We start from the raw sequence: 27,651 nt of genomic DNA on the forward strand, positions 1-27,651 counted from the left end.
GTAAATGAATATGCTACTTACCAGTATGCATCTGTTCTTGGCATGTAGGGCTGCTAACATTCATATCTTAGCATTAGATCGCCGCCTAGTGTTGGGCTCGGATGATTGCACATTGTTGTCCTGGAAGAGTCTTCGAAGTATCCTGAGATAGGTGGCTCCTCCCCTGGACTACAGTGCGCATGGGCATCGGCTCCATCCCCAGATTGTTTTTCGCCATTGTGGCAGAAGATGGAGTGAAAAGTGTAAAGGATGTCCATGCTAATGAATAAATACAATAGTATATCTGCAGCTGCGACAGGCACCGGGGAGGAGGGCGGGCGATATGAATGTTAGCAGCCCTACATGCCAAGAACAGATGCATACTGGTAAGTAGCATATTCAGTTCGAGGCATGTGGGCTGCTAAATTCATATCTTAGCATAGAATACATAGCAGTCCCTCCATCAGCGGCGGTTGCCCGTGCCAGCTGCAGAAACCTGAAAAAGTGTTTTGAGAACAGCCTGTCCTACAGCAGCTTGCTGTTTGGAATGCACATCAACACAGTAGTGTTTTGTGAAGGTGTGTGGTGTGACCCACGTGGCTGCTCTGCAAATGTCCTCTAAAGGAATGTTCCCCAGGAAAGCCATGGATGCCCCCAGTTTGCGTGTGGAGTGCGCCCTGGGGGGTATTGTTAAAGTGCGCTTTGCTTTTTGATAACATATCTGGATGCACTTAACAATCCACCTGGCTATCCCTGCCTTGGAGATTGGGTTGCCTTTGTGTTGTGGTGCGAAGGCAACAAAGAGTTGTTTTGTCTTTCGAAAGTGTTGTGTCCTGTCTATGTAGTACATCAACGCCCTTCGTACATCTAAGGTATGGAGCATCCTTTCCGCCACCGTTTGCGGGTTTTGAAAGAATGCTGGTAAGTCAATGGTCTGGTTTAGATGAAACTGTGACACCACCTTAGGAAGGAATTTAGGGTTAGTGCGTAGCACTACCCTATTTGGGTGAATTTGAATGAATGGCTCTTGTATTGTGAGCGCTTGCAGCTCACTGACACGCCTCAGAGACGTAATAGCTATAAGAAAGGCCACTTTCCACGTAAGGAATTGGAGCTCACACGAGTGCAGTGGCTCAAATGGTGGTCCCATCAGTCTGGTGAGAACGACGTTGAGGTTCCACACCGGAGCTGGTGGTGTCCTTGGGGGAATGACTCTTTTCAGACCTTCAAGGAAGGCTTTAATGGCGGGCACTCTGAAGACAGAGAGGTGCTGCCTGTTCTGAAGATAAGCCGCTATGGCGGATAGATGTATCCTAATGGAAGTGTACGCCAGATTGCACTTGTAGAGATGCAACAGATAGCAGATGATGTTGGGGATAGATGCATCTAGTGGGTTGATGTCATTGGATGTACAGTAGATGACAAAACGCTTCCACTTAGCAGCATAGCATGCTCTAGTAGTTGGTTTCCTCGCCTCCTTGATGATGCTCATGCATTCTGGAGGTAGGTTAAGGTACCCAAACTCTAGGACTTCAGGAGCCAGATCGCCAGGTTGAGCTGTTGCGGATCTGGATGCTGAATTTCTCCATGGTTCTGCGTCAAAAGACTGGGCGTGAGGCGCAGTCTTTGATGCGGTACCACTGAGAGTTCGAGGAACGTGGTGTACCAAGCCTGGCGCGCCCACGTTGGAGCAACTAGGATGAGGGTCATCTCGTGTTGCCTTAGTTTTCTTGCGACCAGCGGTATTAGGGGGGCTGGCGGAAAAGCGTACGCAAATTTGCCTGACCAGTTCATCCATATCGCATTCCCCTGCGACTGTGGGTGAGGGAACCTGGCGGCAAAGAGTTGGCATTTTGCGTTCTCTTTTGTGGCAAACAGGTCTATCTCCGGATGACCCCACTGCTGAAAGTACGGGTGGAGGACAGATGGGTGTAACTCCCACTCGTGCATTTGATGGCTGTACCTGCTGAGCAGATCCGCCATCTGATTGTCCTTCCCTGGGAGGTGTTCTGCCATGAGGAAAATGTTCCTCTGAATGGCCCACTTCCACATGCTCTGAGCCAGGTGAGACAGCTGTGGCGAGTGGGTGCCTCCCTGCTTTTGGATGTAGTACATCGCGGTCATGTTGTCCGTCCGGACTAGCACGACCTTGTTGCACAGATGTACAATGAAGGACTTGAGCGCCATGAAGATTGCCATCAGTTCCAGATAGTTGATGTGCATCTTCTGTTGTTGCGTTGTCCATAGTCCCTGCACCGTATAGTCGAGCACATGAGCTCCCCATCCCTGGAGAGATGCGTCCGTTGTCAGGACAATCTGCGGCACAGGCTCTTGGAACAGTCGGCCCTTGCAAAGGGAGTCCACCAATGCAGAGAGTCGTATGCCCGACTGGTAACCAACACTAGGTCTGTCAATTGGCCACGAGCCTGTGTCCACTGATTCGCTAAGCACTCCTGGAGCGGGCGCATGTGTAGACGTGCGTGAGGGACAATGAAGATGCAGGAGGCCATCATGCCTATCAACTGCATGAACACTCTCGCTGGCAGCGAGTGTTGTGGCGTGAATCTTTGGATCAGGGCCTGAATGCTGTCTATCCTGACTTGGTTTGGCTGAGCCATGGCCGTCAGGGTGTTGATCGTTGCACCTAGGAACTGCCGGACATGTGCCGGCTGAAGATGCGATTTTGGGTAGTTTAGGGAGAAACCCAGATCGTGAAGAAGGTGAATTGTAGTTGACATGTCCGCGGCGCACTGCTGCTCTGACTTGGCTTGTACGAGCCAGTCGTCTAGGTAGGGGTAGACATGGATGTTCTGCCTCCTGAGGTGCGCCGCTACTGTCGCCAGACACTTGGTGAACACCCTCGGGGCTGTTGTGACTCCGAAGGGTAGGACCTTGAACTGATAGTGTTTTCCTTGAATAGTGAACCTGAGGTATTTCCTGTGTGACGGGTGTAGTGGAATATGGAAATACGCATCCTTGAGATCCAAGGTTGCTAAGAAGTCCCCTTGGTTTAGCAAGGGAAGAATCTGTTGCAGCGTAAGCATGTGGAAATGTTCTGATAGTATGTAGAGGTTGAGGGGGCGTAGATCTAGAATGGGTCTGAGGGATCCGTCCTTCTTTGGAATAAGGAAGTACAGGGAGTATACCCCCGTGCCTTCCTCTCCCACCGGCACTTGCTCGATTGCTCCCTTTTGCAGCATCACCACTACTTCCTGCTGCAATAAGAGCAAGTGCTCTGCGGACATAGGCCTTTGCCTTGGCGGGATGTTGGGTGGAGTGGACTTTAATTCTAGGCAATAACCATACTGGACTAGTTGTCGCACCCACCTGTCTGTGGTGATGTTTTTCCAGACGGGCAGGAACTGCTGCAGTCTCCCCCCGACAGGTGTTAGGTGGTCGGGGGGCAGTGACAGAGAGTCACTGTTTGCTTGGAGTAGAGGAGCGGGGGTTGTTGTTTCCTCTGCCGCGACCTCTGTTGCTGTTATTTCTGTAACCTCCCTTGTTCTGTTTTGTGAAAGAGGATTGTGCCCCACCTTTCGAGAACTGGGATTGTTGACCCATTTGTCCTCTGGTGACCCCACGTGCGCCTGAGCGACGAAAATTGCTGCCACGAAACTGTTGTGACTGCAGGGCCCCCATGGATTTAGCAGTTTCCGTGTCTTTTTTTATTTTCTCTAGGGTGGTGTCAACATCTGGACCAAACAGACTATCAGGATTGACCGGCTGATTAAGAATTGTTGTCTGAATATCCGGTTTAAAGCCTGAGATGCGTAGCCACGCCTGTCGTCGTAGCATAACACTAGTGTTGACAGCCCTAGCAGCTGTATCCGCAGCGTCAAGCGCACACTTGATGGCTGCGTTTGAGATGAGCTTCCCCTCGTTAATGAGCAGTTGTGTGGCTTCCTGGAACTGTGGAGGCAGGTGTTGTACAACCTGTTCTAGGGTGTCGTAGTGCGCCCTATCGTAACGCGCCAGGAGCGCCTGTGTATTGGCGATGCGCCAAAAGTTTGCTGCCTGTGCAGCTACTCTTTTACCCCCTGCCTCTAGCACTTTGGACTCTTTATCCGGGGGAGGAGCTTCACCCGTTGTCTGGGAGTTGGCACGTTTCCTGGCATTGGCAACCACAAGAGAGTCCAGTGGCAATTGTCCCCGGATGTAGGCGGGGTCCGCAGGTGCAGGCCTGTACTTCTTTTCAATGCGAGGGTTGACCACTCTCGCTCTTGTAGGCTCCTTAAAAATGTCCCCAGCATGTTTGAGGACACCTTTTAGCATAGGAAGTGTTTTTACTGTCCTTTCAGAGATTGCAAAGGTGTCGAAAAGGAAGTCTTCCTCAACCGGGTCGGCATGCATGTCCACATCATGATTGGCTGCCGCCCTTTCAAGTAGTGCATGAAAGCCTGCTGAGTCCTCAGTCGGGGATGCACGTGCATTAAAGAGCTGCGGGTCTTGGCCCACACCTTGGGTGTTCTGGTCACCAGTGTCATCGTATGAATCCGGTTGTACATCAGGTTCATCGATAGGGAAATTGTACTGCTCATCCTCATCATACCCCTCACCCACAGAGTGCTCTGGGGAGGGAGTAGGGCTCCGTCTTGGAGGAGGCTGGATTGGTTCCGTGAGGCCTGAGGCGTCAAGGGGCACCCTCTTTTTCTTCAGTGGGATGATGTAGGAGTCCACTGGCTCCGAAGTGATTTTCCTTTTATAGAGTGTCAGCTTGCCTGTGGCAGCATCGATGAAATGCTCTGAATCGTCTTCCGATTCGAGTACCCGACGTGGAAGAGGGCCAGCCGGCGAAGAAACCTGTTTCGGAGCCGATTTTGTCGAAAACGCTTTCGGCGCCTCCTTAGGTGGCAAGAGAAAGAGGAGTTTTCCAGAAGGCTTTGCCGGAGTGTCCTTTTGCGGCTGCGGTGATGGTATCGGAGCCGATGGGGCAAAGGCTTTCTCCCTGATTCTCTGCAGTGACTCCGCAATGGGGGACGGTACACTGCCAGCGGGTTTCGTCGCCGACAAGGATGCTTTGATCGGTCCCTCGGATCCGACGTCATCGTGGGCCTTGTGCGCTTTGGGCGCGGAACCCGTCTTCGGCACCTCCGATTCTTGAGGCCGGGGCGCAGACTTCTTGTGCGTTGCCTCTTTGGAGCCGACCTTGGCGGGCTTGGACGGCGTCGTAGCCGCTGATCCGTGCCGACCATCTTTCTTGGAGGCCCCCTCCTCGGGCGTCGGTTTCGATTTTGGAGCATCGGAATCGACAGACTTCTTCGGCTTCTGCGGACCGGAGGTCGACGGAGCCGATGGGGTGACGGGCACCGTTTTCTTCACCGGCACGGCAGCCATCTTAGGGACACTCGAGTCCTTAGGTTTCAGTTTCGTTTTCGGGTCGGCCATTTTAGGTGTTGACGATCCCGATGGTTTCAGTTTCGGTTTCGAAACAGCGTGCCCAGCAAGTGAGTCCGTAGCCGGGCCTGAAGGCGGGGCTGTGGCTTGCGGCAACGGGTCTTGGGTAAGGCCGACAGGCGATCCCGTGTCCCGGTCGGTATCTTCGTAACCTTCGGGGCAGAGCTCGTCCCCCGAGCTGTCTGCCGCGGCCCCATAAATCTCATCGTCGTCTCCTACCTCTTCGACGTATTCGAGGACTTGACCCGCGACTCCGTCGTCGTCTCCCGGATCCGCCTCGACCTCCGTCTCTGGTGGGGAGATTTGTAGATGGTGACCCTGGACCTCTTCTTCCTGGTCGCCGAAGATGTTCTCCGGATCCGGGGCCGCTTGCCTAGCTTCCAAGCGCACCGCGCGTCGAAGCTTGAGAGTTTTCTTGGAGCGGAACTGTGCACAGGCCTTGCACTTGCCGTCGTCGTGGTCCGGCGAAAGGCACTTGTTACACACGGGGTGTAGATCGATGTGTGGGTACTTGGACCCACAGAGCGGGCAGTACTTAAACGGGCTCCGCTCCATGTCCGTAAAGGCTTGCAGTCGTGTCGCGATGAGAAGGCCTCAAAGTTCAGAGAGCGAAGAAAACTCCGCTTATTCCGGCTCCAAGAGACGGAAGACTCGAGACCGTGCGCAGACAATACCGACGCAAGAAAATCGAGGCCTTTTGGCCGCTAAAAGTTAGTTTTTCTTGGTTCCGACAGTAAGACGTCGAGACCACATCCGAACCCAATGACGGAAAAAAACAATCTGGGGATGGAGCCGATGCCCATGCGCACTGTAGTCCAGGGGAGGAGCCACCTATCTCAGGATACTTCGAAGACTCTTCCAGGACAACAATGTGCAATCATCCGAGCCCAACACTAGGCGGCGATCTAATGCTAAGATATGAATTTAGCAGCCCACATGCCTCGAACCTGTGGTTCTCCAGTATTGGTGTCTTTCATAGATTCACATGCGACCCTCCTATCCTCCCCTCAGAGGCGCTCTTCTCCTCAGCCACTTTTACTTACTTTGTGCTTCGAAAATCTGAGGACTTGGGCTTCTGAGGAGAAGGTTCTAGAGGAGGCTACAGCCTGATTGGCTGGAATGTGGACCAACACATAATGACACTAGTATGTTACTAAAGTGAGTTCTCTCTTAGGCTTTTCAATGGGCCTATTATGTTCTATGGTACTTTTGAAATTTACATATTATATTATATGTATGTATATTTTTATTTATAGTATTTTTCATGTATACATGCATATTTTACTGCTATTTTATGTACCGTGGGACTCCCACTTCGACGACGGGGAATATTCAAGCATGTGAATCTATGAAAGACACCAATACTGGAGAACCACAGTTTACAGGTAAGTAACTTTTGTTCATATATAGGTATACTATATCTAAGTACGGGGTGATTACACCACCTTACCCAGGCTGTGTGAACAGACCTGTGGTATCAATTTGGAAGGCAAACCAGGGGTGGCACAATACATGCTGCAGCCCCTGGTAGGCCTATGGTGCACCTATGCCTTGGGTACCTAGGGTACACTATACAGGGGCTCACAAGGGTGACCCAGTAATCAATCTGGTATGTACCTAAAGTACATAGTATCAATTTAGAGAAACAGCTGGGCTGTGTGTCTGATTAGCAGGCCCACAGCCATACTAAAGTCGAAAAACCAGAGAATCACAGCAAAAAGTAGGGGTGACCATAGGAAGCAGACCCTACTCTCCTACAAGTGGTTCTTAGGGTTTAAAGTCAAAAGGTAATCTTGTGAAGGCAGAACTGCATAAGTAGTGGGAAAGTACTTTTAACTGGATTGACACTAGCGTGGCAGACATGGGGAGCAACTGAGCTGGATATAAACAAAGCCAGACAACACATGGCATTTGTGCAAATTCACAGTGGTTTCAGCAACTAACTGTTCCCACCCTGAACTAGCCATCAGCTTTGGAGTAAAAAGTGTTTAAAAAGTTTGGGGTCACTCGAGGACTGATTTTACTAACAAATAGGATACAGTACGGGGACAATAGGGAAGACTTCAATATTGTTACTCGATGCAATCATTACCCTCACAGGAGGAAGGGACTATATGTGAAACCAATGCTCGAAATGCTTTTGAAAAACAGTTAAAATGTCAGGTTCGTGGAACCCCCTTAAGACGAGCAGCAGTTCGGTTACGAAACAGTTATAAAAAAAAAGTCTGTTCATCGACCCCTTCTCTGTACACCCAGGCCCTCTTCCCAAAAGTCTAAACAAAACAAGTAAAACACCAAATAAATGCTCTAAAACGAGAATGTTGTCAGACACTTGCTAAACTAAACCATACCTGATCAGGGTGTTGACCTTGGCAACATCCATATCATAAAGCTACTTTACAGCCTGTTTGATCTGGTGCTGGTTAGCCTTGACATCCACAATGAAGACAAGGGTGTTATCTTCAATCTTCTTCATGGCAGACTCCGTGGTAAGAGGGAATTTAATAATCGCATAATGGTCAAGTCTGGGATGACAGGAGGAGCAAGAGAAAAGAAATTCCAGTAAGTTATTTTACCACCCCAGTTATACCCAATCACATGATCTGACAAACATTTTGGGCGTGGAATCTTCCAGTAGGTGATAGTTAAACATTCGGTGGGTGCATCAGTAAAAAAACTGTAATCACAAATTTTCAGGCTTTGATCGCTATGAAACATCATTTGCAACCCAACATATTCCACGTGGCTATGGGGCAATGTGAAAACCCACAGAAGTTGAACACCAACGCATTAAATGTCAGGATTGTGAGAAGGATTTTCATTTGAAAACAGTTTCACTACTAGTCCTATAAAGAAAAGATTCATCAAGTGTCAAAATCGTAGACGACATACTTGTTCCTACGAGGAGCACTCTTCCTGGGATACTTCGGTTGACTCCTTAACCTCAAGGTCCTCGGCCTCCTGTAAGTGGGGGCTGTCCTAATTTTCTTCTTCTTGTGACTGTGAACCCCCTTAAGAACAGCCTTTTCAGCTTTCAAAGCCTTGGACTTTGCTTCAGTTTTAACAGGGACAGCTAGGAAGAAGACAGTCTCAGTTAAGCAAACAAAAATTACATTACAAACAGAACAGATAAAACAAGTAAGTTGAAATTCATAAAGACGAACGTGCTAAGCAGCCAGGTTCAGAACCCCGCTTGAGATAATTACTTGAGCTTCACTTCAACAGTATTCCCTTTACAAACTGTCGTTTTGGAATTGGAAGCAAGGCTCGTAAGAACACTACAGTGGTGGGCAGCACTTGTTTCCCTGTAACCAAAGCATGCACATATGTACCTTTTTCCAGGTAATCTGCCGAGCTACTAAACTAGGTAATATATACAAATCGTAGTCATCGGGTAGTTCACCTTCATGCGTGTTTGCAGTATCATACATGATCACCAAACTGCTGCTAAGATGTTCACACCTGTTACTGCACGAGCCCCTCTGAGGAGGTGGCCCTTTGGTTTCTCTAGGTCCAGGACTGGCTGCCATGGTATCGAACTGAGCCCAGGGGTCAGCCACACAAGAGCCATCCTCCTTGACCATGTGCTCCATCACCAGAGCGAAATGAAATATCCACACACATGCAAGAAGAACAGGCAGTAAAACCGTTTACACTTAAAAGTCAATCATAAAATCTAACAAAAAAACCGATGTGGGTTTATGCCGGCCACATTCCCAGGGCACTAGCACTCTCGTGGTGGCTCCAGGATTGGAGTTTCTTGCCTCAGTGTACAGTAATCCCTCTTCCCAATAATCTCTGTGGGTACCACTGACATCTCCCTTTGCTTCTGAAACAGCTCGCTGCCTCAGGCTTTCAAGAGTGGGACAGTCTTGCTGACCCTGGCACAGCTCTTCCCTAGAAGGTCCCTCTGGGCCTAAGTGTTCAGCCTGGTAAGGGTCAAGCTCTATAGGCTCAGTTCCCTCTGGGGTGTCCCAAGTCCTCTCCCCGAGGAGAGGGGTCCGGATTTGTTTGCCGCTCATTTCATCATTTTTTCCTGCCTGCTTGTAAAGGAGGTTTCCAGCTCCCCAGGAGGGGTATTTTCTGATACAGCCTAACTTGTGTGGTCGCGCCGCTGGTGGGAGCATTTCCGCATTCGGCGGATCACCTGCATGCTCCCAGCGTGTGCTGGACCCTAAATTGCTAGGCGCTAGACCGGGGGACTGCGAGGCCCAGCACCCATCTGTGCGGACAGCTGGTGCCTCTTCCCCCGGCGGACACGCCCACTTGCATCCAGACCCCATTTAACTTTCGCGTCACCCGCTTCCCGGGTGCCGCTCATTTCATCATTTTTTCCTGCCTGCTTGTAAAGGAGGTTTCCAGCTCCCCAGGAGAGGTATTTTCTGATACAGCCTAACTTGTGTGGTCGCGCCGCTGGTGGGAGCATTTCCGCATTCGGCGGATCACCTGCATGCTCCCAGCGTGTGCTGGACCCTAAATTGCTAGGCGCTAGACCGGGGGACTGCGAGGCCCAGCACCCATCTTTGCTGACAGCTGGTGCCTCTTCCCCCGGCGGACACGCCCATACGCCTGTAAGTACTTAATAGGGCTACACCGCGCAGCGGGACGCGCGCGGGACAAAGCACGGGGCGAAGCCCGGGCCAAGGGCGGGCCCGTTTAAGCCCGTTCAAGACCGGGCAAGACTGGACTGGTCCACGTCCCTTGTATTTATTTCTGGACTTCCTGATAGAGTCACTCTATTGACTATTGTGAAGTAACTCTTGTAAATTTCTGCTTGCTTTTATTGTTATTTTTATTACCTATCAAATTATAGTAGACCCTGTTACATTATGACTAGAGGCACTAGAAGTAAAACGGCGCTTAGCACAGCACAGGTTACGGGCCCCATAGATCTCTTTATCACCCGGACTAACGAGGCCATAGACCAGAGTATTGTCCTGCTTGAGCGCCGAGTGTCCCACAAACTGGAAGTAGCTAGAAGATCTTCCATGGGGCTCCTTGCTGCTGCCCAAACCCCCATCCATCAGGGGCAGATTATCCCCTTATTACTTCCACCGGAAACCACTGTGGAGATACATACGGTCCCTAGTGTAGTGGATCTCTCTGCAACCCAGCTGTCTCTTGACTCACAATCTAGTGATGACCTGGAAAAAAACCCTGATTTACCGACTGTCACACTCTTACGCAGAAACTCTAACTAAAAGCAACACGGGTAAAAGGGAGGGAGCAATCGCAAAAAGAGTGGGGGGGGGAAAAGAACACCTTACCACCTAGACCCCCGAACAACATTCAAACACATGTTCAAAATCCCCCTCCTGCACAAACCATAAATGACAATAATTCCCCCGAACTTAACAACATGGGAGTAGCTGAGAATTTAACTGGCACGGGGGCAATAGGGGGCTCTTGTAATACATGTAGCTCATGCACAGCTAATAACCAACTACTTCTAAAAAACGTCGGGGAACTTTTTGAACGCCATTTACAACCTGTGGAAAAAAGTCTTATGAACATCGAGAAACTTTTAGCAAAATTGAACACACCACCGTTCTCTCAGAAAACTTTAGCCCCGCTCATCATAGGGGGGGGGGGGGGGGAAACTAACGGAACTGGCACATCAGCTCAACAAGTGCAATCCAATACCCAAGCGAATCCTATACCTACTTCAAACATTCCACTTAGGCAGCAGATCCCCGCACAGGATCCATCACAAACTACCACAGGAAGCGGGATGGTAAAACCAAATCAAGTGTCACAGACCCCCCAAGTTTCTATGGGCTTATCTAAAGGGCTAATTCAGGATACCAAGTCGAAAGCGACATTAATTATCCCACCAAAGTCTTTGGGTGTAGAGAGAAAGGGAGGCAGGCCTAGACGTGTAACACACTCGCCACCTGAGGCGACCCCATACACTGTCATCCTTACTGGGGTTCCAGAGCTGTCCGACCACACAGACGAACGCCCCTGGTCTCTCCGTAACAAGGTCTTGCAATGGTTGAGTCACAATAGGCCCCTTGAACCCTCAATTACTAGCAGAATCTCTACGGTTCGCAGAGTGCCATGGGTTGGTGAATCCAAAAAAAACATACAGGGCGACTGCATAATAGTCAAATTCGACGACCCCTCCACGGTGGACTATATTTGCTCCTGGCCGGACCTGGATAAGAAGGGTGGGATTGACACTCACCGCCTGTCCTTTTACCCACCTTCGAATCTATATGATTACGGAGTACCTTCAAACTGGGAAGAGAGTTCAGACTGATCCTGGCGCCAGGCGGGCCACTGGAATAGGCAGAGAAATAGAAATAGAAACTGGTCTAGAGACTGGGAACCACGATCTTGGTTCCCAAGAAGAGAATACTCTAACCCAGAAGGGTGGGGAGGTCTCCCTACAAAAAATAGATTTGACTGTCTAGAAATGGTTGATTGACCACTAGGGCCCGCACAAGGGACTTACCAGGCACCTAGTTCTTTTTCAGCTTTTGTGGTCTCAGACCCAGTACAGCAATTGTGTAATGACAACCAGATTTCTTTTTATATTAGCCCCATATCGACAACCACCTCCACCACCCCGAATAAAATGCTAACAGCTCAGACTCAGTTATCCTCCCAACATCTAGTCACAGAATTAACTGTGGAGGGCCCCACCATAACTAACATCAAGGAGTATACTGATACTCTCTCCGTTGATAATATACCCACTGAAATCCTTGAAAAGTCAGAGAAAAATGCACACACCATCATTAATTTACCCAAACTAAAAGAATGCCCACCGCAGATCAACAGGAGAGTTAGCTTGACATTAACCTCGTGGAACATCGCAGGCCTCTCCAATAAATCGAACGACCAAACCTTCCTAGCCTTTGCAGATAAATATGATATAATTTGTCTGCAGGAGTGTTGGGACCGAGAAGTGACTCACTTACAGGATTTTAGCACTTTCTATACTCCTGCAATACAGGGTACTCGGGGTAGAGGATCTGGAGGCCTGTGCACGTACGTTTCCAATTTGGCCAACCTGGCAGTGAAAACATATGAAGCAGAGGGACCCAAAATCAAAGAATGCAACTTGCTGCAGGGCTTCCTGTTAAAAGGGAAAGGGTGGCGCACTCTTTTGATTAATCTATACAATAATGTTAAAAAAGAGGATGCAAAAATATTTTTTAGCGAGTTGTCTTTTATTCTAAATAAAGGAGTAGGAGAAAGTGACTGCATCCTCATAGTTGGTGACTTTAATTGCCATTTATGCCCCCACGGTGATTCAAAAATTTGCGGCATAACAAACCTAAAAGGGGAACCCTGCACGCACTTTGAACACACTGTTCCTGGCAATTTGTTTAATCAACTCATGCATGACTGGGATCTAGGCTATGCCAATGAACTAAGTGAGCCCATGGTCGCATTTCAACCCACATTTCACGGCAGAGGGGCAGACACCGTGACAGATTTTGTGCTGATGTCCAATAACCATCAGGGCATCGCAAAAGGGTTTAAAACTGCTGAACTGGCCATGAGCGATCATTTTCCAATAGGCGTTGCCTTGCTGTTGGCAGCCCTGACAGCCAAAAAACAAGTATACCTGTAAGTCAATACTGCCATGATATTTCTCTGTCCAAAAAAAATGGGTATGCAATTAAATGGGCCAAGGTTGATCCCAAAAAATTCTTGGAAGAACTTAGTAAAAATCAAGAGGATTTTATAACATGCTTAGACCAAAACCCTAATCCCCACACGATCCGAGTAGCATATGATAAGATTGCAGCCACCATAACTGACAAATTAACAAGGAAACATAAAACCGGAGAGATAACTAGATTAGCCGGATGGTTTGACTCGGCTTGTACTAAAGCCCATAAGGCTCTCTTACAGGCGATAAAAACCATACCGAAAGATACCAGCCTAGTTAGAGCTGCGAGATCATTCTATAAAAAGACATTACAACACAGGAAGAATGAACTCAAAACCTTAGCTTGGGAGGCCCTAGTCAAGGCCAGTGCCCTCGGGGATAACATCTCCTTTTGGAGGGAAGTTAATGCCCCTTTTTTGGCGGAGAACAAGACCGACTCCATGGAGATGGCTATACCCGAAGACGCGTGGGTTGGCTACTTCACTGCTTTATACAAAAAAAATGAGGATCTAGCGATGCCAAACCATCAGGTGCCTTTACAACCCCCTGATATATCTTTACAGCTTGAGGTACCACCCACCATGAGTGCCTTTCCTTTGAACATTACTTTTTCTCCATTAGAGGTTGAGCAAGCTATACGAGAGAGTGCAAATTCAAAAGCCCCAGGGCCCGATGGAATACTCATCGACATATTTAAAGAAAATTTAGAACTCTGGGCCCCACTCCTGACAAACGTATTGAACACTTACAGCCAAACAGGTTTCCCTGTAACATGGCACGAAGCAATCGTAATCCCCATCTATAAAAAAAGGTGATCGACAGGACCCAAAATCATATCGACCCATTTCACTCCTTGACTCCCTGATGAAGGTAGCAGGCAGGATTTTATTGGTAAAACTTCAAACCTGGGCCAAATGCAAAGGGGTTCTCTAAATTTCAATACGGTTTTAAGAGCGGCCTGGGTATGGTCGAGCAGAGCCTAAACCTGACATTGATCATGAATAAATACACGACCGTCAATAAAGGGAATCTGTTCCTGACGTTTGTCGATCTCAGCTCGGCTTTTGACTGCTTGGACCATAATCTACTTTGGAACACTGACTGCGATGGGGATAAATCCACATGTTCTCAACTTCATTAAGGAACTCTAGAGATGCAGGTGCCACGGTGAGATATGGAAAAAAGGGAGAATTAACCAAAAAGTTCCCCATAGAAAAGGGCGTACGGCAGGGCTGTATTCTCGCCCCTTTTCTTTTTAATTTATACATCAACGAAGTAGCAGATTTTTAAACTAATTTGGAAGTTGATTACCCTAAAATTAAAGGCGAATCGGTACCACTACTCCTATATGCCGATGACGCTGTTATTATGTCACGCACCCAGATAGGCCTGCAGAAGGCTCTAACTGGTTTCTCGACCTTCATGAGTAATAGAGGGCTGAAGATTAACGTGGGTAAAACTTTCACTGTGTTGTACTTCAACTAACAACCCTAAAATTGACTGCAAAACCTTCGTGAACAAATCAAAGATACCCGTGACAAAAACATTTACTTACTTAGGCATCACTTTTAATAACAGGGGCACATGGTCTACAGCCATTACCACTCGCAGCCTGGCCCTCACCCGCACCATAGGCGCACTAAAACAATTCGCAAAGAGACTGGGGGGGAAACCAGTCGATTCCCTGCTTAAGATCTACGCAGCGAAGTGCGTCTCAACTGCAACATATGGTGCAGGCATTTGGGGGACGGCCGACTGCACAGAAATTCAAACACTAGAAAATGGTTTTTTTAGGTTTTTACTTGCAGTCCCAAGATCTATCTCCACGACCGTATGCCACAACGAACTAGATCGAGTTCACATTACAGACATTATAAAGATAACCCCAGTCATGCTGTGGCACAAGATATGGTCCTCCAAGGAGACAGCTTTTAGCAGGGATGTTATTCAAGACTGCATGAATCAGTCAGCTGCTAGTAGGTTCACTTGGTTATCGTACGTAAAAAAAATGCTGTACTCTATTGGCCATCCAGATCTGTTCATGACACCAAGTACTTGTTCGCAAATACCTAAGAAAGTCCTAAAGGAAATCTGTCTCAGGTTATTAGAAGAAAGGCGGTGGTTTACCGATGGTAATAAACCTACGGTCATCTCCCACCGTCTCATTCTCCATGGGACAGGCTTACACCCTTACCTGGAATTGGCATTTACTTGCTTTCATAGAATGTTATTGACGAGGATGAGAACAGACTGTTTTTTTAGACTGATATCTTTTCCTGTTACAAATGACTGGTCTGCCTCCTTAATCAAATATCCGTGTGATGACATATCAACCCAGTCAAACATACATTGCATCTTGTTTTGCAAATATTACGAGTGGGGCAGGAAGCGCTATCCCCCCCTCCCCCCAAGTCTAATGTCACCATAGCCATTGCAGGATTAGTGGTAACACTGTCAGCATTGGTGACTGGGTAAGTACGCCCAATCAAATATTGCTCAGGGGAAACCAGTGTGTCTTTCACCATAGTGACACTGGCACCTGTACCCCTCAGAGCTTCTATTCTAGTTCCATTGATACTGTAGGTATTTCTTTAAGTTGGGTGGTCACACAGTTCCAGTGGCAAACTCAACCTCCCCCTCTGAAACTAGAACTGCTTCAGTGTGCATCCTGATTTGCTCTGGGCAGACTGTCGATCCCAACTGTAGACTTGCTACCCCAGGAGTAGCTGTACTAATTGAACTAGGGGCCTTGATGTCAGGGTAAGACTTGTCTACAGTTAAGTGTCCCAACTTCTTACAGTGGTTACGATAGGACTTTAAAGGATTGAAATTCTTTCCCCTATAGGGCTGAGCTGTGCTTAATTTGTGCCGGTGCTTAACACCGGCACTTTCTTTTCAGGACCGAGTCTACACGCATCTGCACAACTGCACGTCGTCATATATGATGACTCAGTGACTCGGAGTTGGCGCAGAGTGTTGTTCTGGTTCTCCGGAGTCCCAATGTGCTTCGGTTGAGTCAGTCAGTGTGAATGAGAGCTGGAGGACCGGAGCAAAGCAATTGCTGGCTGCATTAATCAATCATCATAATGATACTCAAAGTTATCATGGCGGCGTGGGGCGGGCACGGCCCCTAGTTCAGGACTGTTGTGGTGGTGGGAGGGACTCAGGAGCAGTACTGGGCGGGAGTCATGCATTGATTGGGTCAGTTTTGGTTGCGCGCGGTTTTCTTTCCGCTTGCCACGCTCTGGCACACCCGTACCCCACGAGTTACTTACAGCCACTCCGACCACGTTGAGGGCAGGAAGCACCACCACCAGGCCGCCTATCAGTTAATAAAGTGCCCCGCAGCCCCGGCCGACAACGATGAGTGTAACTGTAAGTACTGTAGCAGACAGTCAGATATCATGCCACATGCGACATGCCCAGTCAGTGCAGGCGTGGTGTCGTGCACCGGGGTAGTGCCGGCTCCATTCGATGATGCACTGTTCTGTCCCTGGTCAGCTGCTTGGGCTAGTAGCGGTCGCCGATGCTGTACACACATTATCACAAGAGGGCCAGGCCGGCCGGTCTTAATGTTAAAGGCCCTGTCCGGCCCCTGCCTTTGAATTTAGTAGTAATTGTCATATATATCCTCTGTACCTCCAGCAGCAGCTCCACAAGACTCGATGACGCACTGTGCCTGCCCTGGCCAAGTAGCATCCGCCGGCGCCGGCCCATTTACACATTTATTATACATCACGGCCGGGATTAGGAAGTTAAAGGCCTGCCCCTGCCCTTGAAGAATCCCCCATTCCTTTAGAAACAGACCACACCTAATAAATGAGCCCATCCCACAGGAGCCACAAGTGTCAACGAGAGAGATATTTGCCACTTATCACCCCAAATGAATACTTCCTAAACAACAATTATAGAGGTGAAAGCAAAAAAAACTCATGTTATCTCAAGTCCTCTGTAAACATTTTACACATACAACCTACGCACTTTCCCCCTAAGCATTTCTTCTACTGTACAACATTGTTAACATTGGTTTATTCAGCTATTTTAAATCCTTAATTCGACACACACACACATATATATATATATATATATATATATATATATATATATATATATATATATTACCTACTGGCGGTCACCAGTAGGTAGTTATAGTTAGGACCTAGTTTCCATTGGAAATCCGCAACATTCTATTGGGAATAACTTTGGCCATGGTGGACGAATGTTTGCGAATTTCTCAAAGAAGATGGCTCGGTCCGCTGCGCTCATTCTGTGAAAGTTTTGGAGGCATTGGTGAAGTGGGGGCTGAGATAAAAGGGGGGTCCCAAAACGTGTTTTTCCCATGTTATTTTCCATAGGACGTTTAGACACGGCTACAGCTCGAACGGCTGAATGGATTTATAAGAAATTTGGTAGAAAGGTAGAGTGTGGGTCGCAGATCACGCTTTTGTTTAAATGGTGTAAATCCGTTCAGTAGTGGCTGAGAAAATTAAAGTTGAAATCAGTTATATATCTATAAGCGCGCATGGGTGCGCGCACCTATGCGGGTGTGCGCGAGCGGCATTGTGATTTGCTGTTTAACGTCTGTCAACATTCGATTCGGAGGAAATCAGGAAGTGTTGTCCGCCATTTTGTTAGTGCGAGTGAATATATAATACAGAACAAAGGGTTAGTACATGGAAAGGGGAGAAGGAAGAGATTGTCTGGCTGGGTAGGTTTTCTAAGGGGGTACAGTATGGACCCTGAACGCGAAAAGACCATTTTTTTTTTGAGAAAACATTTGCGGGGTGCATGCATTCGGTCGCGCACCCCTATTTACAAGACAGTGAAAAACTATAGTGGTGAGAATGGAAAGGGAGCAGGGTGGAGAGTGTTTGATTTCGTAGGTTTCTTGAGGGGTTTATTAAGGATGACGAAAGTCTAAAAGTAGCTTTTTTTCGCAAATAAGTTACGAGGTGCGCGCACTCGGTCGCGCACGGCGATCAAAAAACAAAGAAAGATGGAGATAAATTACAAGTTTGAGTGTTTAGATCCAAGGTGGCTCTTAAAAGAGCCCTTGTGTTAATTGAGTTTTTGCTGAACTTATAAGTAAGTTCCGATGCAGAGTCTCATGTTACAGAGGAAAATTCTATTTCCCTCATCCGTGAAATGAACACCATCTCTCCGATAGATGCCTTCCATGTTGAAACGTAGGTTGTTGTTGTATATAGAACCCATGTTATATTCTCTGAGGAAAGCAGAAACAGATTTATTTACATGTTTCCTTGCTTTCTCAATCTGTGGACAACGTTCATTGGACCAATTCCATTTTTGTCTTTGGCATATATTTGAATACACCAAGACAGTTCGAGGAAAAAGTGACATCAATTGACGAAAGGTGTCTTTTAGAAGCATTTCTAGACCTACACCTGTTAATGTGCCTAGATCATTCCCACCACAGTGCACAATTATCAGGTTAGGTTCAGGGAGATGCGTAAAAGTTTTCACCAATGGTATCAATTGGTGACATCTTAATCCTCTTTGGCCAATCCACGTAATCTGCACATTTGGTAAGTCAAGGTTAGAAATTCGTCTGTTTGCAGCATATTTTTCACTCCAGTGAATATAACTGTGTCCTACAAGCCAAACCTTCATTTTCAAGGTAGATGCAGTAGTACTCTGATGAGTTCTGGAAGTGGAATGGCAAGTAGATGGTGAAAGTCACGATAAAAAAAGTGCGTGAGGATTGGTGTTAATGAAAAACTGAACATGATTGGTTAATTGATATACTTCAAGATTGAAGACTACGCTGTATGTTATAGTTTTATTACAAACAAATCTTCTATTGGTCGTGGAAAAAAAAAGAAATGTAAAACAAGAGTGGATAGGCAGGTGTGTTTGGAGGGAAATTATCCATTTTGCTTGGATTTAGAACGTTGAGATATGAACTTTTGACCTGTGCCTTCAGCCAGGTGCAGATTGAGCTGTTACCATGGTAACAGCCAGAGAAGGCAGAGGGTGAAGGGTGACCGTTATGTGACTTTGAAAATATTGAAAGGATAACCAACTGAAATGTTAATTTAAATATGAAATTGTGCGGGAACAAATATGATTGGTTGAAGAGACATATATGAGTGTGTATTGACAGAAAATCTATGCCATTATTCTTTGGTTGCAGTGATAGAAGTATTATTGAGAGCTCCGTCAAACGGCTATCGTTTTACAACTATCATTGTTCTAGATCTGATAAAGCATTGGTAAAGGTGAGTGTATAACTGTTTGTTTTATGATGTACCGTTAACTGTGGTTTGATCACTATATTTGATTATGTGAGTTACTGTGTCTAAGGAAGCACATTTTTGACTTTGATACAGTTTGATATGTTTTCAACTAATGTTCCATTTTATTACATCAATGTTTTGGAACATTGTTTCTTTGTAATTATTAGTTTAAAATTACGATTAATTAATTTGATTAAGGATAGTGGAGTTTAGTCATGTTTTTAAGTTATGAGCTACTGTTAGGTCTATGAATTAAATGTTACTTAGAGACGGATCTGCAACGAAATTTGGGGGGGGAAGGACGAAAAAAAATGATTTTTTTGTAGGGGGACATGAACGTGTAATCAGTAGATAGAGTAAAGGTGGAGGGGCTGTTACAATGGGTAAAACAAGTGCAAGGCCTAATTAATATTGAAATGGTTCTTTATAGAGATGTGAAACGTTCAGGTGCGGCTCTGTGTGTATCTGGGATGTGTGTTATCTTGGGCTTCCACAGCAGACGTCAGAGGGGGGGAGGGGCTGAAGTTCTGTTCAGTTAATGGGGGTTGTGCGCAGTTTCTTCACTTTCTTTCAAGTCTGAATTAAAGTTTTGAATGTATTTGTGGAAAACTGAATAAATAGAAAATAAAATGTAATGAAATAGACAGAAGTTAATAAACATTTGGGAGCGTTTGCACATAATTTGTAAAGTTGGTTACAGATCACAAAAAAGGAATTGGTAGAGTACAGATAATGCAGGTAGAGAGAAAAATAGTTGATTAAATGTGATATTGTCGAAAAAAAGTGGGAATGCTTTAGGTATTTTAAACTTTAAGTTTGAAGAAAAAATTACGGTGTGGTTTGCGGCTGAGGGATGCAGTGGTGAGGGTGGGGTGGGAAGGAGAGGTGTCCCAGTACAATCAAATGAAAAATTGTGACCATGAGGTTGTAGACAGGTTCATGGAGTATATGCCTTTTATAAATTGATGTAGAAGAGCAAATATATATATATATATATATATATATATATATATATATATATATAGAGAGGTTTCTGTGTACCGCAGTGTGACTCCATTTTCATCTCACTCCTGCTTTCTATATTAGTTGCTTTGTGTTATGTTAGTGTGTGTATGTGTGTGTGTGTGCGTTCAGTCTGAGCTAAGGAAGTTTGTTCTGCAGGCAGACACAGTTGTTATAGTGGAGATGAAAGGGTGATAAGTACTGAAATAGGATATAGCGTGTGCTCTGTGGAAGCGAGGGAGCAGTGATTAATACTCTGAGTGAAGCACAACTGCGGCGGAGTTTTGTTACAGTAATAAATAATTTTTTTGCCAGAGGTACGATTGATGCTATGGTTCACAACTCGTAAAGAAAGGGTTGACTGACCGTCGCAGGCCAACGGGTTGAAGTATGAAAAATTCAGGTTGACATAAGAAAACATGAATTGAGTGCAGCTGAGATTACGTGAAACACATGAATACAGTTTTAGTATAAATTATTTCAGTTGTGAATATGGGTTAAAAGAGGGAACGTATATATTTCAAATTTTTATTCAATGATGCAGTGTTTTGAGAGAAAGTTTTTTATTTAATACAAGTAAACATAATCTAAAGAAAATAGTGGGTATAGTTACTAGTTCATAGAACACAAATGATGGAAATGTAGTATGAAGCAAAATGAATATCGTTTAAAAAACATTGTACAGCCCCGCAATGAAATATATTTAATTATATTGCATGCAAGAAAATGATTTTAAGTTCAGTAATCATATATGAAAATAGTAATGGTTAAACATCACTTCATTAACAGTTAGTTTTCAGCATACGAAGCAGTAACAAGCTTGTTGTATGGTATTGTGAAAGAAATTGAAAAACACGCCAAAAGGGAGAATTTGGCTCGAGGTGCATGAATGTTATGTGCAGGGACATTCGAAAATCAGTACTCAGAACAACTATTGTATTGATATAATTTTTTGAAAGGTTTCAGTACACAGTGTCTCATACAGGTTGATAAGCAAGGGTAATATCAGGGTAATCATAAACTTTTTAGTTATGAATCAAAAATCTTTCAATAGGCATAAATTAAAAGCAGCACGTGTGTGAGGCGGAAATAAGGAGTAGAAAGGGAGAATGGTGATAAACCATAAAATCATATAAAAAGTCATTGTAACTATACACATTTCTCAGGGCACATTTAACCATATTTTACGCAGCCTTGGTTCGAGAATATTTTAAATCAGATAAGATAACATAAGGTAGTGATTTGTTGAAATTAGAGCATCATGAAATGTTTTGAACAAAATCGAGGAGGTGTGGAAAAAAAATTAACTCCACATAACTTAAAAAATTCACACCAGCAGGAAATTACAATGTCCAATGTTAGTAAAGCCAATAGGTCAGTTTATATAAAATATAATAAGAAAAAAAAAAATAAGAAAAATTAGGAAGGGAAAAAACAGTCAAGATGTCAATGGTTTGCAGAACAGCTATCCTTCCATTGAATAGGCAAAGTAAGTGGCAACTGCTTCTAAAAGAAAGTCATTGTTATCATCCGAAAACAAGTCAGCCATCCAATTGAAAAGAGGAAATGAACATACATGGTCATTAATCACCGGAGCCTCTAGTAGCATCAGAGGAGAACTCGGTGAATTTTCAATGTAGCTGTGTGCCAAGAAATCTTGCGCCGCTGCGAATATATTCCAATGACCCAGAACTCCATGTATCGCTGCAAACGCCTTAATACCTCCGTCGGAACAAAGTTGTTCATGATCAAGTAACGGATTCATGAGATGATTGTAATTCACTTCAGGAGGTACTGAGTTGCAGAGACATAAGTCCAGGGCCCACATGAAATCACAGCTCATGCAATGAAATACAGGCTGCACACAGGTGAAATAGGTAAATCGAAACGATAATCCATATGATGCACTCAAAGTCGCGAGTGGCAGAATGCCATACTGGTCAAGCATCCTGTGGCGAAATAGTTCTAAGTGTTCCAGCTCGTTTCCGAAGGCGGGACGGACTTCCATTTTGTAATAACGAAAATAGGAATACAAAGGTTGCAGCTGCTGGTAATAGATGAGGATGTCCAGAAACATAGATCAGAGAGTATGGAGTGAGAGTAGCAGAATGCCTTTAAATGATTTGGTGCAAAAAAAAGCACCAAACCATTGGTTAGTAGTTGCAAAAAAAATAGTGCAGCTGGGAAGTGGAGGAGCGTTAAAGATTATGAGAGTCACCTTAGAAAATTGTAAAGGAAGGTCACTATTTAATAAGATATGCAGTTTTCTGCGAGTGTTAGCTAAGTGAATGAGATATGTTTGTGAACAGATGCTCGGGTAGCTTGATTTTGGGACAATAAGGCTGTTGTTCAAGTCTTGGGATGGAACTTTGAGTTCAAGGCCGTATTTTGCGGCCAGATGCAAACATGAAGGTTCCCATGCGTGGGTGGGTGAAGTTCATTTTTACAGAGAAACATTTGCAGAGTGACTATTTCAGACTAAAGCTTGTCGTTTATTAAAAAGTCATAGCAATTAACATTGCTTGAAAATAAATAATTACTGCTGAGTGTTATGGTAAAATTAGGCATTATAGGAGATACCGGTGTACCTTTGAAGACACATGCAACATTACAGCGCTTCATGTTAAACAAGTTATGCAATTGGTAGTGCCTGGATGTGAACGATTATGTGCGGCATTGATATTTTTGACAGTGTGGGCCTCATTTATGAAAATTTTGCACCATAGATGCGTTACTTTTTCCTATGTTAAAAGTGACACACCGGCGGCGCAAGGGCTTCATAAATAAGGCTCTGTGTACTTATGACTAGTGGAGAAGTGACGCAATGAAATGTTAGGTAAGTGTAGTATAGTTACGGAACGGAAAACCTTTAAAGTGAGTTACATTTAGTATGGAATAGTTTTTATTTTTTTCACAAACTAAGGTATGAGAATATTGTTAGTGTTAGAGGAACTGTTAGTTGAAGTTTGATAAAGATTAGTGAAATAAGTAAATTATGGTGTATTTAATATGTGCAGCTAATAATCTGTGAGAAAAGGTAATAGTCCACAGTCTTGTAAATAGGGGTGCGCGATCCAATGCGCGCACCACGTAACTTTTTACGGAGAAAAAAAAAAGTTTCATTCACGTTCAGGGTCTATACTGGACTTCCTGAGAAAACGTACTGGGTTACATAATCTGTACCTTTTGTCCTTTTCATGTTCTAACCCTTTGATCAGTACAATATATTCACTCGCAGTTACAAAATGGCGGCCAATACTTTCTGATTTGCATTGATTCTAATGTTAACAGATGTTAAACAGCAAATGAGAATTCTATAAACTGTATATTTTTGGAATTTTAAATAGGCAAAATAAGTAAACTTAAAGATCTGAAACGATCTTCAAGTGTCGTCTGCATTTCCAGCATTAAATTTTACTTATAAAGCATGTAAATCACAGTCTTGTAAATAGGGTTGCGCGATCGAGTGCGCGCACTCCGTAACTTTTTTCAGAAAAAAAAATGTTGTTCTGGCGTTCAGGGTCTATAGTGCACTCCCTGAGAAAACGTACTCGCTTAGATAATCTGTACCTTTTTCTCTTTCCATGTTCTCACCGTTTGTTCGGTAGAATATATGCAGTCGTATTAACAAAATGGCGGCAACACTTCCTTATTTCCTCCGAATGGAATGTTGAGAGACGTTCAGCAGCTAATTATAATAAATGGTATAAAAAACGGCTGCAATGCATGAATATTGTTAAAAAGTTAGCGATATTCATGCTATACCGAGCTAATGCTGATTACTAACGCCCCGCTGATTACGAGCGGCTGGCTTGTTCTTTACTTTTAAAATCGCCTCCCAACCCGCCCTGCTGACTCCGTCCCCCACCCTCGTCATCCGCCTACTTAGGCTTCTTTTCCCTGTGCCTCAGTGTTGCGTGGAGCCCGGTGGCAGAGGGCTAGCGCGAGACTGCTGGCGCATTTGTGTTTAACTTACCTCCTTCCTGCTGAAGACAAGCAGTCCCTCGCCCCGCTGATTACGAGCGGCTGGCTTGTTCTTTACTTTTAAAATCGCCTCCCAACCCGCCCTGCTGACTCCGCCCCCCACCCTCATCATCCGCCTACTTAAACGCTCCTCATGCGTCAGCGCAGCGGACGAGCGCAGCGGGCGTGCCCGCTGCGCGCCGGAGTTGCGCCAGAGTCAAGCCCGTCTGCGCCCGTCCGCGGCCGGCCGGGGCGAGGGGCACTGGACGCTGTCCGTCTAATCACATATTCCCCCTCCCAGCTCTGTTCCTACTGGGTACATGGGAACATCGATCCCCTTACATCAGCCCGTTTAAAGCATTTAGGTGTGTCCTCTACCCCTCCTCGATCAGCTCCTGAGAGAGCAGTCTCTCCAGCTTTACCTCCCAACACGACCTTGCCTGCCCCCTCATTACCTCTGGTTTCCCCTGACCCGGTATTCAGTACCTCTGCTACGCTTTTAAACACCAGGTCTGCGGTCACTCACCAGTATGAACTTTGACTATATCGATTCTTATGATCCAGACCTTTTATTTTTAACCGAAACTTGGTTCAAGGACGACTCCCTACCTAACGTGTTAGCCGCTTTACCACCTACCCACTCGGTAATCCGAGCGGATCGCTCTGACGGCAGGCGAGGAGGAGGAGTGGCTTTAATCGCTCGCACTAACTTTAATTTTCAGATTCTCCCTTCCCCTCCCATACCTGACATAGATTACCTTCTAGCCCGTTCGACTTCACATCAGGCCCCCTTCACTTTTATTTTAATTTACCGTCCCCCCCAGCTCACCCCTTCTTTCCTTCCCAGTATTCAGACTCTCCTGGCCACCCTGGTGATCAATAATTCTTCAGTATTGGTCCTGGGGGATTTCAACTTTTGGCCCAATGATCCTGCTGAGAGCCTTCAATCTAGGGAGTTTACCAACCTTATGACCAGCTTAAACTTTTCACCTCTGGTTCACAGCCCGACTCACTCGCATGGCCACGTATTAGATCAAATCTGGGCTCTAAACATCCCGCTCACACCCCCCATAATAGCCCCTTGTTCCTGGTCGGACCACTTTACCATCACTTTTTCCCTCGCCTTAGTCCCTCTGACCAAACCCCAACTTCCCAAGAACACTTGGGTCAGGAAGTGGGGAAAAACTGACATGCCCTCCCTTTGCTCTACTCTGGCTAAAACCTGCCCGAGCTATCTGGCCTTACAGCCAATTCCCAGCTGTCCGCCATCGACAACTGGCTGACTTTGGCAGGCGACGAGTTTGCCCCTTCAAGGCGACTCACAGTCAGGCGAGCCCATGCAGCCAACCGTTGGTTCACCTCGGATCTAAAAGCTAAGAAACTGGCTGCACGGAGGGCCGAGCGAGCTTGGCGTAGAACTTACAATCCTGCGCTAAAGGCAGTCTACCTGTCCGTACTACAAACTTACAAAAAGGGCATTCTGGATGCTAAAACTGAGTTCTACACGAGCAGAGTAATGGCAGCCGAGTCTCACTCTAAAGAAATTTTCTCGACTGTCCATGAACTCGCATCATCCGGCAGAGCCACAGCGTCAATTCCTCCCTCCCAGTCCCTCTGCAACTCACTCAACGAGTTCTTTATCGACAAAGTTGCAAAAATTAAACTTAACATCCCCCTCCCTTCCCCTGCATTTACAAACCCCTCCCCTCCCCTCACGGTTTCCAAACTGTCTTCCTTTCCTCTGTTGACCACTAATACTCTCTCACCGCTGTTGGACCGAGTCAAATCAGGATCTCCCCTGGATTTCGCCCCAGCCCACATTCTTAGGGAAATTTATTTAAACTGCCCTATCCCGCCTTTGACCCTTCTCAATGATTCACTCACTAACGGCACCGTTCCCAGCCTACATAAATCAGCGGTTGTCGTCCCAATCCTAAAAAAACCTGGCGCCGATTCATCTTCCCCTTCCCACTACCGTCCTATTTCCCTTCTGCCCTACCTAGCTAAAGTCCTTGAGACTCACATCACGACTGCCCTGAGTACCCACGTAGAGGCAAACCACTGCCTCTCCTCCTGCCAAGCTGGGTTTAGGCCCCTGCATTCCACGGAGAAGGTGGTAATCTCGGTGATGGACAAGCTGCGGGAGGGTATTGATACCAACGTACCTCAAGCCCTGATACTTTTAGATCTGTCCGCCGCTTTTGACACGGTGGACCATTCCATCCTCCTCAGCCGTGTCAGGGCGGCGGGCATAGAGGGCTTAGCCCTCTCGTGGCTCGAGTCTTTCCTGGTGGGGAGAACTCAAGCGGTCCATCTGGCCGGCTTCGCCGCGGCCTCCCGCAAGATGGAGTGCGGGGTTCCTCAGGGATCGTCACTTTCCCCCCTTTTGTTTAATTTATACATCTACCCCCTCATTTTTATGTTACAGCAGCTGGAGGTCACAGTGTTTAATTATGCTGATGACCTCCAGCTAATCTTTAACCTCTCCCACTCCCCTTCATCTGCCCAGAATGTCCAGTCAGTCATGACATTTATCCAAGATTGGATGAACTGCAACCACCTCAAACTCAATCCAGACAAGACCGAGTTGGTCTTGACCGGAGGTGGTTGCAGTCCATGGTCCCCTTCCTTCTGGCCCCCCTCACTCGGTGTCCCTCCACTTCCCATTTCCAAAGTTAAAACCCTAGGGATTTTCTTGGATTCACAACTTTCTATCCACTCACACATTGGCTCGGTTGTCTCTTCTTGCTTCTTCTCCCTAAGAACAATTAGGAAAGTCTCCCGCTTCTTCTCCCTCCCGGCTTTGAAAATCATTGTCATGGCCATGGTACTGTCCCGTATCGATTATGGCAATGCTATATATAATGGGGCCCCAGCTTACGCGATCCATCGTCTGCAGCTGGTGCAGAATCAGGCTGCCCGCCTGATTCATGGCCTTCCTAAATACCATCGGGCCAGCCCACTACTTAAAGCTTTACACTGGCTGCCGGTGCGAGAGCGTGCCCTTTTTAAGCTTGGCTGCCTTACTTTTCAGGCTAGGTCAGGCACCGCCCCTGAATTTCTTTGCTCTGCCATTGTGCCCTACCTTCCAGGCAGAGAATTACGTTCCTCCCACTCGGCCCTCCTAGTCACCCCCCGTTTTAAAAAACAGAAGGCAGGTGGAGCGAGGTTCGCTGTCCTGGCTCCAGCATTCTGGAACTCTCTTCCTGTTGGCCTTCGCACAACGCCCTCCTACACTCAGTTTCGGAGGGAACTCAAAACCCTCTTGTTTGCGCAAGCCTATCCCGTCTAAACCCCCTCTAACTGCTGCCGTCCATCGCAACCTAAATAGCGCCATGAAACCGCTGGGTAAATGTGCGCTGTATAAATGCTTTTAAATTCAAATTCAAATTCAAATTCAAAATGCTCTTAGCTGTGTTATCTAGGTCC

General features: G+C 46.3%; 1 protein-coding gene and 2 non-coding genes across 8 annotated transcripts in view; all 3 read right to left on the minus strand.

Annotated features, from left to right (window-relative positions):
- Positions 1–27,651, minus strand: part of LOC144822489 (large ribosomal subunit protein uL23-like) — a 150,558-nt gene that overhangs the window by 14,566 nt on the left and 108,341 nt on the right. For all 6 annotated transcript variants that reach the window (XM_078680098.1, XM_078680101.1, XM_078680097.1 and 3 more), the window contains 2 exons: positions 8,266–8,446; positions 7,725–7,898 (listed from right to left, as the gene is read on the minus strand). In XM_078680098.1, coding sequence (XP_078536224.1) covers positions 7,766–7,898; positions 8,266–8,446 — 314 coding nt within the window. In that variant the 3' untranslated portion in view covers positions 7,725–7,765. The remainder of the gene's footprint in view (positions 1–7,724; positions 7,899–8,265; positions 8,447–27,651) is intronic.
- Positions 8,033–8,101, minus strand: LOC144825820 (small nucleolar RNA Z17). Its single transcript, XR_013609596.1, has one exon. It is a non-coding gene; the product is annotated as a small nucleolar RNA Z17 (small nucleolar RNA).
- Positions 8,783–8,957, minus strand: LOC144825861 (small Cajal body-specific RNA 16). The gene has a single exon (XR_013609631.1).

This window comes from Lissotriton helveticus, chromosome 3_1 (genome assembly GCF_964261635.1).
Source record: "Lissotriton helveticus chromosome 3_1, aLisHel1.1, whole genome shotgun sequence".
NCBI classification, from domain to species: domain Eukaryota; kingdom Metazoa; phylum Chordata; class Amphibia; order Caudata; family Salamandridae; genus Lissotriton; species Lissotriton helveticus.